The sequence below is a fragment of the Heloderma suspectum genome, chromosome 2 (assembly GCF_057233095.1).
Source record: "Heloderma suspectum isolate Gila_16-S chromosome 2, 16-S_ref, whole genome shotgun sequence".
In the NCBI taxonomy this organism is placed as follows: Eukaryota; Metazoa; Chordata; class Lepidosauria; order Squamata; family Helodermatidae; genus Heloderma; species Heloderma suspectum.
In genome coordinates, this window is record NC_139459.1 from 189,018,827 (window position 1) to 189,039,907 (window position 21,081).

General features: G+C 45.5%; 1 protein-coding gene across 2 annotated transcripts in view; it reads left to right on the forward strand.

The window, feature by feature from the left end:
* SLC4A8 (solute carrier family 4 member 8) overlaps window positions 1-21,081 on the forward strand; it is a 128,166-nt gene that overhangs the window by 57,563 nt on the left and 49,522 nt on the right. For both annotated transcript variants that reach the window (XM_084836880.1, XM_084836879.1), the window contains exons 3-5: window positions 5,847-5,978; window positions 7,017-7,152; window positions 16,767-16,927. In XM_084836880.1, coding sequence (XP_084693006.1) covers window positions 5,847-5,978; window positions 7,017-7,152; window positions 16,767-16,927 — 429 coding nt within the window. The remainder of the gene's footprint in view (window positions 1-5,846; window positions 5,979-7,016; window positions 7,153-16,766; window positions 16,928-21,081) is intronic.

Sequence of the window (21,081 nt, forward strand, 5' to 3'; positions counted from 1 at the left end):
TAATTTGGCCTTTTGCCAATGAAGGAAGCTGGCTCACCTTCCCCCCCAAGCTTAAGTGACGTTGCTTCACCAATGATTGCACATCAGCTGAATGCCTAAATCAGGGATGGGGGACATGTGGCCCTTCAGATGTTGTTGGACTGCAACTCCCATCATCCCTCAGCATTGGCCCCGCTGGCTAGGGCTGTTGGGAGCTGCAATCCACCAAAATCTGGAGGACCACATGTTCCCAAACCCAGCTGGCCTAAATAGTGAGGCAGGTTGCTTGAGTGTCCAAGCTCTACCCCTCAGTTAAGAGGTACCAAAAATGCAAAAGGGAAGAGCTCTGGCTTGAAGATGTACATCATTATCTTTACTCTGGGTGTCTTGTGCCTTCTGTCATCTTAGCCCAGAGCTTACAGAAGATTGTGGATCTCTATGGGCATTTGGCAAAAGCCAGACTTGCAGATGCAGGTTCCTTGCTTGAAGAGTCAGAAATTCCAGCCTCTTGGGCACATTGAGGTATCTTTTTTTGGGGTGGTGGTGGCTATGGATTCTTACCCCTCAAACTGGGATTCAGGCAGGCTTGGGAAATGCATGAGAGCTCATGGTCCCCTAGACAGACACCTGCCAATCCTCATCTGTGCAGACCATCTCTGCCTCAGCATTATCATCGGAGGGATCCAAAGATTGGGGCACAACAGTAAGCCTTAGGAAGGACACTCTTACTGGGCCTTAGGCTTACTTAGATCCCCTCACCCCTTTTTAAGGTATTCACAGTTGTGCTGATTACCCGATAGTCAAAAGGCAGCTTTGTAGCTTTTCAGCTTCTGAGTAGGCCAGGCCTGCCCTCCACAAGTTGGGTCTCTATAAACCTCCTGTTTTTGCTACTTGCCTGTAATTACAAAAAGATGGTTTCCAAGTAATGTCAGGCTGCTGTATATGTCTGGTGAGCTGTGTTTGACTATTTATTTATTTATTTATTCATACATACATACATACATACATACATTTATATCCTGCCCTATAACATCAAGATCTCAGGGTGGCGTACAGAGAAAATAAATTTAAACAGTGTAAAACAATAAATAATTGAAACGTATTAAACATTAAACAAGCTAATACCAATTAAAATCTAAAACAATTGTTGTTGCTGTTCAGTCGTTCAGTCATGTCCGACTCTTCGTGACCCCATGGACCATAGCACGCCAGGCCTTCCTGTCCTGCGCTCTCTCCCGGAGCGTGCTCAAGTTCATATTCATTGCATCGGTGATGCTATCTAGCCATCTCATCCTCTGCCGTCCCCTTCTCCTTTTGCCTTCAGTCTTTCCCAGCATCAGGGTCTTTTCCAGGGAGTTTTCTCTTCGCATTAGGTGGCCAAAATATTTGAGCTTCAGCTTCAGGATCTGTCCTTCCAATGAGCACTCAGGGTTGATTTCCTTTAGGATGGACTGATTTGACCTCCTTGCAGTCCAGGGGACTCGTAAGAGTCTTCTCCAGCACCACAGTTCGAAAGCATCAATTCTTCGGCGCTCAGCCTTCCTTATAGTCCAGCTCTCACAGCCATACATTACTACTGGGAAAACCATAGCTTTGATTAGACGGACCTTTGTCGGCAAGGTGATGTCTCTGCTTCTTACTATGCTGTCTAGGTTTGCCATAGCTTTCCTCCCAAGGATCAAGCGTCTTTTAATTTCATGGCTACAGTCACCGTCTGCGGTGATCTTGGAGCCCAAGAAAGTAAAATCTGTCACTGCTTCCATTTCTTCCCCTTCTATATGCCAGGAAGTGATGGGGCCAGATGCCATGATCTTAGTTTTGTTAATGTTGAGTTTCAAACCAGCTTTTGCACTCTCCTCTTTCACCCTCAACAAGAGGCTCTTGAGATCCTCTTCGCTTTCTGCCATTAGGGTGGTATCGTCTGCATATCGGAGGTTGTTGATAATTCTCCCAGCAATCTTAATTCCGACCTCTGATTCATCCAGCCCAGCATTTCTCATGATGTACTCTGCATATAAGTTAAATAAGCAGGGTGACAATATGCAGCCTTGTCGTACTCCTTTCCCAATTTTGAACCACTCGGTTGTTCCATGTCTGGTTCTTACTGTTGCTTCTTGACCCTCGTACAGGTTTCTCAGGAGACAGGTAAGGTGGTCTGGTACTCCCATCACTTTAAGAATTTGCCACAGTTTGTTGTGATCCACACAATCAAAGGCTTTAGCGTAGTCAATGAAGCAGAAATAGACGTTTTTCTGGAATTCTCTTGCTTTCTCCATGATGCAGCGAATGTTGGTGATTTGATCTCTAGTTCCTCTGCCTCTTCGAAACCCAGCTTGTACTTCCGGTAGTTCTCGGTTCGCATACTGCTGAAGCCTAGCTTGTAGGATTTTGAGCATCACCTTCTGGCACGTGAAATGAGCGCAATTGTACGGTAGTTTGAACACTCTTTGGCGTTGCCCTTCTTTGGAATTGGAATGTAAACTGACCTTTTCCAGTCTTGTGGCCACTGTTGAGTGTTCCAGATTTGTTGGCATATTGAATGCAGCACTTTAACAGCATCATCTTGAAAACATTGTGCTACTTTAGGGACACTGTGCGACTTGGTAGGTCTCATGTTGTGTAGGTGTGGTGTAGGCCATGCATATCCCTATAGTTGAATGCCCTGCTTGAAGAAGCTATGGCCTACACACCTCTCTGCTCGCCCACCAACAGATGGCCATCAGGACCCTGGTCTGCACATCCTCCGTATCTCTGTAACCAGCTGGTAGCATGGACCAAGGGCGGCTTTCGTCATCTGTTTCCCCAGCTCCAATCTGTTAAGTGCATAGCCACTTGTCTCCATGGGTTGATTTCTAGAAGCTTTCTTCCCCTTGCACAGCATGCTTGCAATTACTAAGACCACTCCAACTCACTTATTTCCTATATTAATATGAACCTCCCACTCGACCCTTCCTCTGACATGAAGGTGTTCATACAATTAACACAAGGGACTCTCACCAGGCTTTGATTCTAATGTGAGATTCTGGCAGCATAATCCTATTCTAAGCCCAGGTCCATTAGAGACACTAGAGTGCTCTGTCATGCTCCCCCTGTTGCTGCAGATTATCAGTTGGCAGGAACAACAGCTGCTCAGTTGAATAACTGAGATGCAGCAATCGGCTTTTGCTCTCAGATGGGTAGGTAATGGCAATAAGCAGCTGAAAAGGGTTCTTGCACTGCAGCAATGTTTATACAACAATCCACTGACGTTATTCTACTGCTGGTCACGATTTCAAAATGGTTAAAATAAGGAATTCCTCCCCTCAGTCCTCACATTTGGTGTGGCTTGTTTTGGTTGGAAGGCTGTAGTTCCCTCTTTCAGATACAGCATTGACAATGTTTATGCTTGATTTCATAACCCCAAGGCTAGACATTGACCTTGTTTGCGTGACATGACAGCCCACCATGGTTTAATTTACCCACAGGGGTGGTCACATCATGCCAGGTGCCTGTGGGCACGATTTTGGGTGCCCAGCTTGCTGTGGCTTGCCGTCTCATGCGGACCCAAGTGGCAGGGGTTGTTTGATGGTTAGACAACTCTCAAATAACCTATGGCTTGTTTTGGGGTTGTTTAAGCCATACTGGGCTGTTGTGATGTGTGAACAGGCCCTTACTGTAATATGGTCTGCAGGGGGCTTAACAATTGCTCAGAAGATGCAAGTAATGTGAAGATGGTACCTGTCAGGGTGGATACTGAGCCCATAGAACCTCAGAGCAGTTCTGATTCTGAGGAGAAACAGCTGTCGGTGGGAGAGGAGTGCGCTCATCCCTCCCAGGCCCTGCAGCTGGCAGAGATTCCTCGTGCCGGCATTCCAGACATAGATAGTGGTCCTGGGAGTGAAAGAGTGTAGGAGGAGGGCTGGCTGGATGCTCGACGCAGACGCAAAGAGCGACAACCTATGGAGGGTGCGGAAAGGTGGTGTAGCGCCCATTTGGCGTGCAAGCAATGGTCACGTCCAGAGGACCCAAGGGAAAAGGGGAGGGACGCTCCCTAGCCCATACGTTCAGGGTCTGCAAGTGATTCTCGTTCAAACAGGGACCAACTGTTTCCAACCTGGGGCATAGGTTATGCTGCTGTTCATAGCTTAGTCGCTGGTGATAGAGTTATTAAGTTGTAAAAGGAATAAAGCCTTAAAAAGAATCCTTTGTCTGTGTCTGAAGTTGTCTACTGGAGTAGACTGAAAGAGGCCGGCTAGGGCCCCCTGACAGTACCTCACCTCAAGATGGACCATCAGAAGCATATTAAACTGAGGTTCCAGGGTCTGCACTGGATCTGTATAGCCCTTATAGATAACTGGTGATGACCTATAATGTCCTAAATCACTTGGGCCTTATATATTCATCACATACCCCAAAGGCATGCCCTCCCCTTATGCATGGCTGTTTCAAGAGAACAAAGTTTTCTTGCAATGGTGGAGGTGAAACATCCCTGGATTACCCCAGAAAAAGAGTACAGATGTTCCTGCAAAGGAAATGGTGATCTACAGCACCATCAACACTCATTTGACATCCCTTTCATTGCAAGAGTGATGGTGCAGATGTGATCTATCTATCTTTCACAAATATATATGTATATTCTTTCAAAAAGAAACTTAAAGTAACGTAACCACTAAAATATGCATACAATAAGACCAAATCCACAGAATGCATTAAAGGACCATCAGAAAATACCAACATCATAAAACTAAAAATTTCCAAAATCAACCACAACAGCCACTCATAAAACTCCCAAAACCAAAGTGAAGGTACAGAGAAAAAGTTTTATTGTATTCCTAATGAAGAGAGAGGATTGTTTTCAGTGAAGACTTCCTAAACAATTAGATTTGTCCAAGCACTGAAAACCATGAGTCGGTAGGGCTTGGTAAATCTCAACTGAAAAGGCATTCTACAGGGTGAGTGCCACCACTGAAAAGGTCCTACTCTTTGTTGCCACCCATCAGGTCTCAAGACATCCAAGGGATCTGGAGCAGAGCCTTAGATAACAAACAGAGTGCAGAATATATGAGAGGACATGGTCCATACCCAGTTCCCAAGCCATTCAGAGTGTGTAAGGTTAAAACCAACACCTTGAATAGAGACTAGAAACAAATTGGCAACCAGGGTAGGTAAAGAGTAAAGGGTGCAAGAGGAGACCAGCATTGGAGTTTTCCTTCTGCCATACTCCGTATGAGAGTTCTGCCTCCAAACTGAAACATTTAGAGGCTCTGGTATGAGGATTCCAAATGGATAATCTGGCGATGGTGTAGCTGACCCATAATTAGAGATTATGGAAATTCCTGAGTCTGGAAATACTCCAGTGTTAAAGCTTGAGGGCAACATTTGTGTATGAAGTGGGGAATGCAGGCAGGGGGTGGGCTTACTTTAACAGTAACAGGGACTGGACATTGAACCTCCCCCTCCCCCACTGCACCTTAGCTCCCTGCAGCCCATTGCCCCAGCTTCTTTTCTCCGTTCCTGTCTCTGATACTGGAAGTGAGCCATGAACACAGATATGTGGCTGAAGCAATAGACTGAAGGGTGTGTGTGTGTGTGTGTGTGGTAGTAGAGAAGGCTAAGAGCCCTTCCATCCCAGCTTTATATGTGAACAGGATGGACATGTGGAAAGCGACTACCACTGTCGCATCTAGTTTGGCCGTCAGTATTTTCCAGAAACGTTGTTGGAAGGCCCTTGAGGTTTAGAAGGGTGGTGCCTGAAGAATTGCTGGAGCTGGATGAAGGTAGGGGCTTACGCATCGTTGCAAGCCATCATGAGCAGTTGTGTTGAATGATGAGATGCACTGTTATCCTGCCAGCAAAGCAAAGCATAAACATCTCTGCTTTTATTCCAGGGCACAGGACTTTGTACGTCGGGGTGCGGATGCCTTTAGTGAGACAGGGCCACAGACACCACAGACCTCATGGACAGAAACACAGGAAGCGAGATCGGGCGAAGGAAAGCATTCCAGATCATGAGTCTCATGGTAAATGTGCCGTGCCAGTTATTCCATGATTGGAACATGATGCCAATGCAAGTGGTTCATATAATTATTTAGGGGCTCAGGTAGGGACTTTCGCAACATGGTTACCTGAGGTCCTTTAATAACTCGATACAATGAAGCAGGCCCTTACTTCCCCAAAGATTTTGAGATGACCACGGAGACAGATCTGTGAAATGGCTGAGGTAGCATAAAATCATAGAGTTGGAGGGGACCTGCTAGGCCACCTGGTCTAACTCCTGGTCTAACCCTGGCCTTGTCTGCAGCACCCAGTGGCCAGATAATGGCAAGGTGGGATTACAGTGCCAGGAACTGATCTGAAGCCTGTGCTCTACTTCTGAGCTAAAGCCCTTCTCTAGGTCTGGACAACACAGTGCTAACATGAATTCTGCCAAAAGAATTTAAGGGTCTCGCATGTCAGTTTGGAGAGGCCACAGAGCCATGTACATTAGTAGTGTTACGGTCAACCTCCCGTATTTGGCTCTTTTATCTTAGGACCAGCTTGGGGCAAATTACTCTGACCTCCCTATAGAGGGCAAAGAGCACAAGGTGTCCCCAGGCAATTGAGGATTCTGTGGGTGTTACGCACACCGATTCACTGCAACTGAGACATGCAGGCAACGTGGGGACTATGCTAATCCAACCAACCCAAACAGCATAGCAGGGAATTGAAAGGATTAACCTGAATGGGACACAGTCCACACGAGGGATGGTTGCCCAGAGTTCTGCAAACTCTTTTGCTGTGGTACTTCTGGTTTGATACCAAATGGCATAACCAACAGTGCAGGAAGTTGCTGCCTTTGCACACAACTTCATTGTCTGTTATCTTTTCCCATATTGTTCTTTATGACGAGATCTGGCTCCTGCAAATTACAAGTTCCATGTCTAAAAACGTCACAGGTCGTCTCCCTCCTTTGCAGGACATTTCAAAAAGCGATTCAACGCATTCTCGTTACTTTTCTCATTACTTTTCTCCCCGTCCCCATTTATTTACTTATTTATTTTTATGCTCCATTTTGTTAGATACCCCATCTCAGAGAGTACAGTTTATTCTTGGCATGGAGGAGGATGAGAACCATGTCCCACATGACTTGTTCACAGAGATGGATGAAATCTGCATAAAAGAGGGTGAAGAGTCAGAGTGGAAGGAAACAGCAAGGTAAAAACAAAAGACAGTGACTGTAATACAGTTTCCTGTGCAGTCATTCAGCCCTACCAGACTAACCCAGAAGTACAATGTAAGCACATAGAGAGAAACTCTAAAAGAACCAGGTAACCTTTCCCTTATTATGAGAGCAGAAAACCAGTCAGAATGATGGCAAATGGAATGCTGATACTGGACAACAGCATAGTGACCTTTCCCTATGTGTGTATTGTAAGGCTCAAAAGAAAGATGGACAGAAGCACAACATTTTGCTCTGGATAGGGCTTGGCATGCCAGGATTTTCTGTCTGGAATTCCACTGTGTTTTCTGCCCCTGTCACAGAATCCATTCCTGATGTCCTCATTCTACCAGCTAACCTGATAGAATCTGGTGGGTACTGTCAACTCCAGATGTTTCCCCAATGTTGTAGGCCATTTTGATCATGCACAGAAACTTCCTGTGTGAGCATGAGATGACAATGTCATTGCATCATGCCAACTCAGGGAGCTTCTCTTCATTAGCGGCTTAACCTATAAAATTGGGGAAGGCTTTCTGACTTGCATCAGGATCTTCTGGATTCCACTAAATCCAGTTTGTCGACTTGTGTATTTCTGCTGAGCACAGCACTACTAAACTGCTGCCAGATTCCATTTTGAGTAGATTTCAATAACATCTCTAATTCAGAAGTGCACTGAATGCACTTCCAAACCCATTCAAAATGCATGAGTGTACGTATATATCCTAAGTAGGAAATAGCATTTGTCAAGCAAATACAAACCAAACCACTGTACATACATTGTTGGCTTGCTTAGTTGCCTGACGATGCCACCTTCTGGCAGAAGAGATGTTATTGCTGGCTACTGATGCTACTAAACATAGCATTGTAGCTTGCTGCTTTTGCTTTTCAAAATAAACAGAGCAAAGATAAAGGGATCGAAACAAAGCTAGTGACTGGTAAGATCTCCCTACATCGTTTTGTTGGTGAACACTGCAAGAATTCAGTCTAGCCATCTTCTCAGATTGGGGCTTCATAAAGCCTGGTTGCGCTGAGCCTCAGTGAAGCAAGGAGCGTATTGTTTATGTCTCGTGACATGGCAAAATTAAAGACTGATACTGCTCCATGGGAAGGACTGTGCAAACACCAGCTGCTTTGCTGGGATTCCAGAATGGACAGTGCCTCCTGTAATCTAGTTTAGGAGGGGCCAGGGGAAATCTCTTGGCTCAGTCAAAGCATATACAAATAGGGATCTGGGGAAAGCCTTCCATAGCAACTGTTTGTATGTTTCCTGTGCCATAGCTCAGTGGAAGAGCACCTGTGCTGCATGGAGAAGGCTCCAGGTTTAATCCTTGGCATCTCCACGTAAAGGGTCTTGAGTAACAAGGCTGAGAAATTGTCTGCCTCAGAGTCTGGGATGGTGCTTCCAGTGAGAGTAGATGATACTGGGCTAGATGGGTTCCATACTGATTTCCAGCTAGATAGTATCAGCGGCGGAACCTACGGTGGTTCATGAGGTATGCCTGAACTGAACACACAAAAGCTGGGAAATCATTTTTTCAACCATAGCGCCAGCCCCCTTTCAAGCCATAATGCGCCAGCCCCCTTTCAAGCCATAATGCGCCTTGGGCAAAGGGACCAGCACGTGTGTGGCAAGTGACAAAGGGCGGGAGCCCACTGGGATGCACACGTGGCTGTAGAACTGCAGGACTCTGGGACCTATCAGTCAACAGCCTGAGTGCTCGGACCTGTGAGATATTATGCAGGCCAAGCCAGAGTTGCCCCCTCGTTTCATGTTGATTAAGCATTGCTGGGTGTCTGCTTCTCTGTGCCTGAAGATCAAGCTGCCTATAGTCCTGTAACAGTGAAGGGGTTATCCGCCTGAATGCTGGCTAGCAGAGAGGAGGTTGGGATACAGAGAGAAAGCCAGTGACGAGCAGTACAAGGGTTACCAGTTTTGCCCCCATTGCGCTGCATCACCACTGTGAGGGTTAACAGCTCTTATAGCCCATACCTCTTGTCCCTCTCCCTGTTTTTCCCAGCTCTCCCCATCTTGTGCCATCAGCAGAAGCTGCTAGCACCATATAGTATTGCAGGGGCAGGACTCATTGTAGTAGCCAAGAGGCTTCAACAAGTGGTTGATACATTGTAGCTGACAATGCATCCTTAGCTAATTACAAGCCGCTACAAATATAACTTCAGCCTCCGATAGCCTATTAACATTAGCAATGTGGCGATGCCTTTTGTAGCTAGTGACTGGAGCTGCCTGATATTTACTTCTGCACTCCTATAGACAGGTAGAAATGGGGTGGAAGCTATGGGTGTGTGTGTGTGTGTATTTGTCTTGCCATGCTGCTGCAGCCCAATGGGGGCCAAACTGTTAACTTTTTGTTGTGCTGGGCACTGGCTTTCCTCTCTGTATCTGGTATGACATCCCAACTTTCTCTCCGCCAACCAGCACTCAAACGTCACTGCTGACAGTGGCACTGGGTAGGGGTAGTGGAACAAATGGGAAGTGGGATATGGGGTGGGGGCTATGGGTGCCAAACTGTGAAGCCCTGTACTGCTGGCTTTCCCTCAGCTGTTTTCACTCAGGCATGAGGTGACAACTCTGACTTGGCATGCATATCTCACAGGTCCGAGCACTCAGGCTGTTGACTGATAGGTCCCAGAGCCCTGTGATTCAACAGTCACGTGCGCATCGTAATGGGCTCCTGCCCTTCGTCACTTGCCACACATATGCCACACATAACATGAGATTCTGTGCATGCCAAGGCATGTTGTGGTTTGAAAGGGGGCTGGCGTTATGGTTGAAAAAATGATTTCCCGGCTTTTAACCACCACAGGTTTTGCCACTGATATCACAGGTTTTGTTAGGAAGGGTATGGAGACTCTGGGGTTTATCAACAGTGGAGTTGTAAGAGAAGATTTCCCAACATTTAGAGCATAAATTCCACTCTGCCAACCAGTGCTAAAGTTGTTATCCCCATGATGGGAGTGGGGGTCTGGGGGGGAGCTTGGTTGGGGGGTCCAGGCTGAGGGGGGGCAGTTTTGAGGGGCTCATACCTAGCTCTCTGCAGTGGAGGTTCATGGCCAATCTAACTGGTGGGGCAGAAAGAGGGTTGGTCACTGGAGGCGGAGCCAAGGGGGTCATCAGAGGTAGACCCAAGGGTATGTATTTTGCTGTACACAAGCCTTCTGCTAAACACTTCAACCCCCCCCCCCCGACCCCCAGGAGACATTCCTCCAGAATAACAACACAGAGAAAGCAGTTTGTGGCAGAGTCCACTTACCAAAGCAACACGGGTGGGGATGGAGAGGAAGAAACCCATTTCACACACAGGCAAACTAAGGCAACAGGCAATTAAAGTCAGTGACTGCAAGAGAGTGAGTGAATTTGGGTTACATACTCACAGCATACTAAGTTTGCAGAACCAACAGAGAGCACGCTTAAAAAAAAAAAAGTAGCTTAAGTAAACACACCCCAATTTATCCAGAGTGTGTCACAACACAGAGAAAGGCATTTGTAGACAAGCCCAATTCTCCAAGATTTAAATTAAAGGGAAATGGCAGACTAGGAAGCCCATTTCACACACAGGCAAACTGAGGTAGCAGGCAATTAAGAGTCATTGGAAGGACAGATACTGAAGCTGAAGCTCAAATATTTTGGCCACCAAATGCGAAGAGAAAACTCCCTGGAAAAGACCCTGATGCTGGGAAGGAATGAAGGCAAAAGGAGAAGGGGACGGCAGAGGATGAGATGGCTAGATAGCATCACCGATGCAATGAATATGGACTTGAGCACACTCCGGGACAGAGCGGAGGACAGGAAGGCCTGGCATGGCTATGGTCCATGGGGTCACGAAGAGTCGGACATGACTGAACGACTGAACAACAAAAGCGTAAGTGAGAGAGTATGGCCCAGCAAAAATTAAATAGGAGGAATATAGCCAGGAATATGTATTAATGTCCACCACCAAAAGGAAAAAAAGGATTTTTAAAACCACACGTTCACAATGTGACTCAGATGCATTATATAGCAAAACAAAATGGATTCCAGTCCCAAATTTACAAACAGTTCAACCCCCCTCCCCCTGCAAATGTATCCACAGTAAAGCACAGATGAAGCAATTTCTAGCAGAACTGGCTTCTCCAGCACTGAAAACAAAGGGGGGAGGGGGTAGAGGGAAAAACCCATTTCTCACACACGTACGCTTGCTTGTTGTTGTTGTTCAGTTGTTCAGTCGTGTCCGACTCTTCGTGACCCCATGGACCATATCACGCCAGGCCTTCCTGTCCTCCGCTCTCTCCCCGAGTGTGTTCAAGTTCATATTCATTGCATCGGTGATGCTATCTAGCCATCTCATCCTCTGCCGTCCCCTTCTCCTTTTGCCTTCAATCCTTCCCAGCATCAGGGTCTTTTCCAGTGACTTTTCTATTCGCATTAGGTGGCCAAAATATTTGAACTTCAGCTTCATTATCTGTCCTTCCAATGAGCACTCAGGGTTGATTTCCTTTAGGATGGACTGATTTGACCTCCTTGCAGTCTAGGAGACTCGTAAGAGTCTTCTGCAGTACCACAGTTCGAAAGCATCAATTCTTCAGTGCTCAGCCTTCCTTATAGTCCAGCTCTCACAGCCATACGTTGCTACTGGGAAACCATAGCTTTGATTAGACGGACCTTTGTCGGCAAGGTGATGTCTCTGCTTCTTACTATGCTGTCTAGGTTTGCCATAGCTTTCCTCCCAAGGAGCAAGCATCATTTAATTTCATGGCTACAGTCACTGTCTGCGGTGATCTTGGAGCCCAAGAAAGTAAAATTTGCCACTGCTTTCATTTCTTCCCCTTCTATATGCCAGGAAGTGATGGGGCCAGATGCCATGATCTTAGTTTTGTTAATGTTGAGTTTCAAACCAGCTTTTGCACTCTCCTCTTTCACCCTCAACAAGAGGCTCTTTAGATCCTCTTCGCTTTCTGCCATTAGGGTGGTATCGTCTGCGTATCGGAGGTTGTTGATAATTCTCCCGGCAATCTTAATTCCAACCTGTGATTCATCCAACTTGGCGTTTCTCATGATGTACTCTGCATATAAGTTAAATATGCAGGGCAACAATATAAAGTCTTGTCGTACTCCTTTCCCAATTTTGAACCAATCGGTTGTTCCATGTCCGGTTCTTACTGTTGTTTCTTGACCCTCGTACAGTTTTCTCAGGAGACAGGTAAGGTGGTCTGGTACTCCCATCTCTTTAAGAATTTGCCACAGTTTGTTGTGATCCACACAATCAAAGGCTTTAGCGTAGTCAATGAAGCAGAAATAGACGTTTTTCTGGAATTCTCTTGCTTTCTCCATGATCCAGTGAATGTTGGCGATTTGATCTCTAGTTCCTCTACCTCTTCGAAACCCAGCTTGTACTTCCGGTAGTTCTCGGTTCACATGCTCCTGAAGCCTAGCTTGTAGGATTTTGAGCATAACCTTGCTGGCATATGAAATGAGCGCAATTGTACGGTAGTTTGAACACTCCTTGGCGTTGCCCTTCTTTGGAATTGGAATGTAAACTGACCTTTTCCAGTCTAGTGGCCACTGTTGAGTGTTCCAAATGTGTTGGCATATTGAGTGCAGCACTTTAACAGCATCATCTGTTAGGATTTTAAATAGCTCAGCTGGAATACTGTCATCTCCGCTAGCTTTGTTGTTAGTAATGCTTCCTAATGCTTCACTTGACTTCCCTCTCTAGGATGTCCGGCTCAAGTTCAGTGACCGCACTATCATGGCTATCAGGGACATTCAGATCTTTCCTGTATAGTTCTTCTGTGTATTCTTTCCACCTCTTCTTAATCTCATCTGCTTCTGTTAGGTCCCCGCCTTCTTTGTCCTTTATCATGCCCGTCTTTGCACAAAATGTTCCCTTGAGATCTCCGATTTTCTTGAAAACATCTCTAGTCTTTCCCATTCTATTGTTTTCCTCGATTTCTTTGCATTGTTCATTTAAGAAGGCCTTCTTGTCTCTCCTTGCTATTCTCTGGAACTCTGCATTCAGTTGGGTATATCTTCCCCTTTCTCCCTTGCTTTTCACTTCCCTTCTTTCCTCAGCTACTTGTAAACCCTCATCAGACAGCCACTTGGCTTTCTTGCATTTCTTTTTCTTTGGGATGGATTGATTTGCTGCCTCCTGAACAATGTTACGGACTTCCGTCCATAGTTCCTCAGGCACTCTGTCTATCAGGTCTAATCCCTGAAATCTGTTCCTCACCTCCACTGTATATTCATAAGGCATATGATTTAGGTCATACCTGAATGATTTAGTGGTTTTCCCTACGTTCTTCAATTTCAGCCGAAATTTTGCAAGAAGAAGCTCATGATCTGAGCTGCAGTCAGCTCCAGGTCTTGTTTTTACTGACTGTATAGAGCGTTTCCATCTTTGGCTGCAAAGGACATAATCAATCTGATTTCGATCTTGACCATCTGGTGATGTCCATGTGTAGAGTTGCCTCTTGTGCTGTTGGAAAAGAGTGTTTGCTATGATCAGCGTGTTCTCTTGGCAAAACTCTATTAGCCTTTGTCCTGCTTCATTTTGTACACCAAGGCCATGCTTGCATGTTATCCTGGTGATTTCTTGACTTCCTACTTTAGCATTCCAATCCCCTATGATGAAATAGACATCTTTTTTTGGTGTTAGTTCTAGAAGGTGTTGTAGGTCTTCATAGAACCGATCAACCTCAGCTTCTTCGGCCTCAGTGGCTGGGGCATAGACTTGAATTACTGTGATGTTGAATGGTTTGCCTTGGATTCGTACTGAGATCATTCTATCATTTTTAAGATTGTACCCCAGTACTGCTTTTCCCACCCTTTTGTTGACTATGAGTGCTACTCCATTTCTTCTAAGGGATTCTTGCCCACAGTAGTAGATATAATGTTCACCTGAATTAAATTCGCCCATGCTTGTCCATCTCAGTTTGCTGATTCCCAAGATGTCAATGTTCAATCTTGCCATCTCATGTTTGACCACCTCCAGCTTACCTTGATTCATTGACCTTACATTCCAGGTTCCTAAACAATATTGTTCTTTACAGCATCGGATTTTCTTTTCACCACCAGACACATCCACAGCTGAGTGTCCTTTCGGCTTTGGCCCAGCCGCTTCACTCTTTCTGGTGCTACTTGGAAATACCCTCTGTTCTTCCCCAGTAGTATATTGGACACCTTCTGACCTGAAGGGCTCATCTTCCGGTGTCATATCTTTTAGCCTTGTGATACATTCCATGGGGTTTTCTTGGCAAGAATACTGTAGTGGGTTGCCATTTCCTTCTCCAGCGGACCACATTTTGTCAGAACTCTCTGGCATGACCTGTCCGTCTTGGGTGGCCCTGCATGGCATAGCTTATGGCTTCCCTGAGTTACACAAGCCCCTTTGCCACAACAAGGCAGTGATCCATGCCATGTAATACAGTTGCTTACATGGGAGTAAGCCCCAATGAATTCAGTGAGATATACTTCTGAGTAGACCTGCATAGGATTGCTGTATTTTTCCCATCATTTAAAAACACTTGGCACACATAAGCAAATAATGCCAATTGTGATATTATTATCACAATAATAATAATATAATAACAATAAGTTTCACCTTAAGTTGCAGCACTACAAATGGAAAAGGATTTATATTAAGGATGGAATCCACCCACACCAGGCACCATACACACACAAACACACACACACGTAAGAATTTATCAGTTTGCAAATCCCCCCCCACCAACACCAAGCCCAAATACATTTTTACACAACATGGCAGCACAGACTTAAATGTATCCCCCAAGCTCTATTTATTCAATCATAACCCCATGGAAGTGAAAAATGCAAATCAATCACCCTTCTGCAGGGGCAGGACACAGCCCCTGTAATTTCCTCTCCCTGCCTGATTGATTGACCTGGACCAGGCTGCTCGGACATGGGATCCAGAGGGCCCGTTTAAATCTCTTCCCTGCCCTGGCTGCATGCCATAGCTCAGTGCCAGCATTCCAAAGGATCCAACTGACTTCCATCAATATAAACCAGTGAGGTTTTTTGAGGGGGAAGCTCATATCTCCCCCAATCCTTGACTGATCTTGCCGGATTTTGAAGTTGGTAGTTAACCCATTCTCTCCCAGCCTGGCAAATTTGATAGCTTTCGATCCATATTTCGTGAGGCAGGCAGTTGGTCATGCTTTTTCACTCTTTTTCCTTGAATGTTCACATTCAGTTTTTTTTCTACCATAGCCTATGTACTAGAAGAACTCCCCATGGACCTGTATCTCAAAGGGCAATGCTAACTTCTGTCCATGAGTCCCTACATGAGGGGTGACTCCTTTTTCCGGGTAACATCGCATAATAAGCTTTGTTATGCACCAAACCTACCTAATCCACTGGAAAATTATGTAGCTATCTATGTGCAAGATTTGGGGCAGTTTGGACAAGGGGGAGCTTAGCTATGCCCTCCAAACTGACTTTTTGCCCCTATGGGAAAAACGCACAAAATGGTATTCTCAACCATAACTATGGATGGCCCAACCAGGCCACCCACAATCCCCAGGGCCTGGCCTGCCAGAAGCAACAGCAGAAGGTCTTTCCCCGCTACTGGCATCAGGTCTACACCCACCCTGAATCTAAGATTTGTTCTCCCTAGCCTCTGGTCTTGCTTTATACATAACATGTATTTCAAGTTCAATCTCTTGCCTGAGCACCAAGTTATCTTGCCTGATTCTTGAGCTGAAGTTTTGCCTTGAACCACATGTGTGGGCTGCCTGAGCCATGTGTATGACTTCTTCTTCAGCCCTGCCCATGTGCATGTAACCCTGGTTTGGCAGCTCATTGCTCCTGAAAAGAGCAGTCACTAGAAGATAGTGTACACTGCTCTGCTGCAGCATCTGTTGCTGGGCACTTTCGCCTGTCAGTGACAGGCAGGAAGTTGTCCCTTACTATTTTATTTTGCAGCATTAAAGCATCACCATGAACATCAGCTTGTCACATAATCAGTTGCTTTCAGTTCAGCAGTACCCATTTCCTACTCCGAAAGCACACATTACTCAGGCATGGGGCTGCAGGACACCACCACACAGATCTCCCCCTGCTCAATTAAACTCAGTAATTGCTTCTCTAACAGAGGTGCCATCAAATTTGCAAAACAGCAACACTGTTTTTAAGAGCATATTCATTGTAGTTATTTTTAATACCTTATATAATAGCTACGGTAGTTTTATCGCCGTACATCGGTCACTTAAAAACAAATAGCAAAGGGGCTTTGCATTTGTTATGAATAGTTAGTGCACAGATCCATCTGACTGTTTACAGGAATTGTTGTTCAGCATGTAGAACCAGTGGGCTGACCAGAGGTGCTGGTGCTGCTGATAAACAATCACATGTATTTCTGCCCTACTGAAATTATTCCACTGTTCACTTACATCAATGCACAAAATGTCCTTTAGTCTCTCTGGATTGTAGTCCTTGGGTTAAAATAGCTGAAACATTTGAAATCCCCAACATAGTAGAGCCCTTGCCAGCATTCTGGAAAAGCATGCACCGATGGTCATCATCTGAGTCATGTTGCTAGACCTTTTTACTGCTCCTATTGATTCAAGTTATGTCTGTGTGTGTCACTTGCAGGTGGGTGAAGTTTGAGGAAGATGTGGAAGATGGAGGAGAGCGCTGGAGTAAGCCATATGTGGCTACTCTGTCGTTGCACAGTCTGTTTGAACTGAGGAGCTGCATCATCAACGGGATTGTCCTTCTGGATAAAAGTGCAAACAGCACAGAAGATATTGCAGGTGCTGAGTTTTTGATAATTAAAAAGAAATGGAAAGCAACAGACAGAGCTTAGTGCCAAATGGCATCTTCCTGCTGTGCATGCAGGAGATTCCCCTAGATTCAATCCCCAGCACCTTTCCCAGGTGGCACGGGTGGGGTGGGATGAAACAACCTTTGCCAGAGACCCTGGAGAGCCTCTTACAGTTACTGTAGGCAATACTGGGCTATAGGTACCAGTCGTCTAATTTGGTAAAAGGCAACTTCATATGTACAGTATGTATTTGGGCTGGCCTAGATTCACCCAGCTTTGGGGTTTATCCAATTTATTTGTCCCCCAGAAATAGCATGGAATATTTTGGGAGGCAGGGGGCTATTGTGACTGGCGGGTTCCTCTTCCCTGCCTTTTTTTTTTGTTACACTTTTAAAAATGCCACAAGTGCTGGTGGGAGTGGCCAAAGTAGAGATTAGGCTACCTCCATGTGTTCCCTCCACCCCCCATGCCCCAGGAAAGCTGCTAGCTGTGTGACACTAGCATCATTCTGGGAGGAAAAGGTGGTGGCTGGAGCTCTGCTCTGGCTGCTGTTGCAGCATTTCTTAATCAGTAAAAATAAAAGAGAGAAAAAGATCTGCCAGCCATTATGGGATATGCCGCCTCCCACCCAAATCTATTCAAATTGTTTTGGCTCCCTACCTTGAAAATCACCCAAATGCCTCCACTCCCAATTTTCCACGTGAACAAGGGTGGTAAATGTGTGTGTGTGTGTGTGTGTGTGTATTTTGGCTCAGCCCCATTTGACATATGCTGAGCAGCCCTCCATCGAGGCTGGATACCGCTCCAGTCGAGAGCACCCCTTTCTCCTCCTGCCACCTGCCTCTGCCGAGGCCACCAGAGGGAAAGGAAGCAACAGCCCCTCCATGGTGCTTAGATCTGACTCCATGACCTGCTGAATTACTGCCGGTCATGCAGGTGTGAAGACAGAAAGTCAAGACAGTCTCACTCTTCCCCAAGCTGGAGCTGTCCAGATGTGTTGGACTGCAACTCTTGTAATTCCCACCCAGTATGGCCATTGGCCATTGACTATGCTGGCTCGGAATTATGGACGTTGCTGTCCAGCACATCTGGAGGGCTCCTGGTTGGGGAAGGCTGATCTAACCATACTTAGAAGGGAGTGCTGTTTGAATTCCAAAACATTTCCGTTTTTTAAAAAACAAGTGCTTCAGATACTGAGACATTGGACCATTCAAGAAGGGAGGTGGAGCCAGACTGGGGAAAGGCATAAGGGCTGAGAACAACTTTGGAGGACAGGCATGGCAGAATGGATCAGAGGTGCAGGGGGTAAATGGAAGGTCCCTGGGGGCCTGGGCTGGAAGCATTGCAAGTAGATTGCACTGTAAATAATTTGAAAGCATAATGTTCCTGCTAGGAATATGAAGCTAATTATCTTTTCTAAGAGGACTTTGTCCCGAAAAGTAGCGTAAAAGTACTTTAAATAAACAAATAATAACGTAATATATGCGGCTCTGGTAGGTGTTGTTAGATTGGCCTGCAAGCTGAAGATTTCTCCTGAAATCATGGTTCATCATGGTTTTAATTATGGATGTTAAAAGTGGAGAGCACTTTCCAGAAATGATGTGTGTGTGTGTGTGTGTGTTGCATGCTACATATTTCCACTAAATATTGCTAAGGTGTTTTTTGAAGTTAATATTTTGCAAGCTTTAAGGACAATAACTGCTTAATACCACAACATTCTGGCCTCGCACCATTGGCAGCCTTTGAGACTCACCCATTACAAGGTTCAACAAGATACTGGCAGACCTGAACCCCTTTGGAAAACACTACCTACATTGGTTTGTTGTAACATAAACTAGCTAGACTCTTCGGGGACGTTCATATCTAGCTGATGATTGAAAAACTATACTGAGTTGTTAAATCTGCATCATTTGGTCATCTGCAAGCTGCACATTGCGTTGATCAAAGGCCTGCATTTGTCCCTTCATGGCTTCTTGATCAAACAGGAAGAAATTTGGAATGGACCATTCGTTTTCAGAGGTAGTTGTCCTTTTGCCTGATAACCACAGTAATGTGTTTCTGTGGAAGAGATAATTGAGCTTTCTTTTCTTTTTTTCCTTCCGGGAAAGCAGTTTTGTAGAAATGGGTTCTTGATTAGCAAGATTCCATTCAAGCCCTTTGGTATCGGATGATGTTAGATTCTTAGCACATTTCCTTCCCAGAGGGTTGCCAATAACAGGTCAATTACACAAGATATTTCAGTGAGGCATTATTGTGTGCAGATTGCTTATAATTTGATTAGATGTGAAGAGAAATAAAACTGACTCAAATTGCGGAAGTGAACTGCATTATCTAAAATGGCGTTGCAGATGCATTATTTCAACAGCCTTTCAGCAAGGCTTATTAACTGAAGAAAAAAGACTTTCCTTCTCAAAACGGGCAGGAGGATTGTCTATACAGCAGCCTTCTGAGACACAAACTGCACACGTTGTTGGTTTCCATGGCTCACATCACTGTTGTATGTGGCTATTTTTTTTTTTAAACAGCTCTGGAATTAAAAGCAAACTTTGTGTTTACCCAGGCGTGGAAGAAATTGTGCTCGGGTGATTGTTTACCTGGTTTTGCTGTTGTGTGTTTCTTGCTTTGCATTATTGTAGGAAGGGCTTGGAAGATGGAAATGGATATCTCATACAGTAGCTGCTGAAGAACTTACTGTGTGGAGACGCAGTACTCTGTAGGCCATGCATTAAGGCCAGTTGTTGTTATCCTTCCGGAAATTCAGTGCAGGAGCGGAACTCACCTGATGGCTGAAGTGTAAAGGTGGTTGCCACTCCACAGAGTTTGGAGCTCTCACATAACAAGTCTGTAAACGCTTGCCACATGATTGCTTTCAATTGGATCCACTTACAGATGGTTCTTCTTCCTCAATGGTAGAACATAGCCTGCCGTATGTGCTTAAGGTCCAAGGTCCATTCCCTGTCCTCTCCACATAGGAGATCTCCATAATCAAGGCTAGGAAAGACTTCTGTTTAGGACCATGGAGAGTTACTGTCAGTTAGGGCAGATATGTGGTAGTGGGCTAGGTAGAGACTAATGGTGTAATGAATGACAAGGCAATTCTTCATATGCTTTTCTTTTTAAATGGTTGGAAATTAACACTGAAATATATGTATTTGGGAGCCAACAGCTTTCTGACACAATCCATGTTGCTTTTATAGCTAGGGTGTTCTCTACCTGCCTGCCTGCCTGTCTCTCATACACACACTCGCTCTCACTCACACACCAGGCTCAAGCAAAAACAATCCCATGCTTCCTTAGCTCTCACGCAATATCTCTCAGTCATCCATCCCATCCCATCCTTCCTCTTTGGTTGTATTCTGTTTTTCATACTAGCTCCAGATCCCCAGTATTTGCTTTCCTTATTTTAGATGGCTTTTAATAAAAGCTAGACCAGCCTCCCCCAACCTGGATCCCTGTTTTGGACCATAGGTTTTTATTTATTTATTTATTTATTTATTAAATTTATTAATCTCCCATCTGACTGGTCACCCAGCCACTCTGGGCGATGTACAACCCACCACAAACAATTTAAAACAGTAAAATTTTACCATAAATTTTTTTTAAAAAGAATACCCTAACCCACCCCAAATGCCTGCCTGAACAACCACGTTTTTAATGCACGACGGAAGCTCATTAAAGAGGGGGCATGACGGAGTTCCCTAGGGAGGGAGTTCCACAGAGTGGGGGCCACCACAGAGAAGGCCCTCTCCCTCGTCCCCACCAGTCTAGCTGTCCTGGCTGATGGGACAGAGAGAAGGCCATCCAAGGCTGATCTTGTTAAGCGACCTGTCTGGTGTTGCTGGAGGCGCTCCTTAAGATAGGCTGGGCCGGAACCATATAGGGTTTTAAAGGTCAAAACCAACACCTTGAATTTGGCCCGGAAAACAACTGGTAACCAGTGCAACTCCTTCAGCACTGGAGTGATGTGATCTCGCCGGCGGCTGCCTTTAATCAGGCGAGCTGCCGCGTTCTGTACCAGCTGCAGTTTCCGAACCGTCTTCAAGGGTAACCCCACGTAGAGCGCATTACAGTAGTCTAAACGAGAGGAGACCAGGACATGTACTACCGATGGGAGCAGATGGTCGGGAAGGTAGGGGCGCAGCC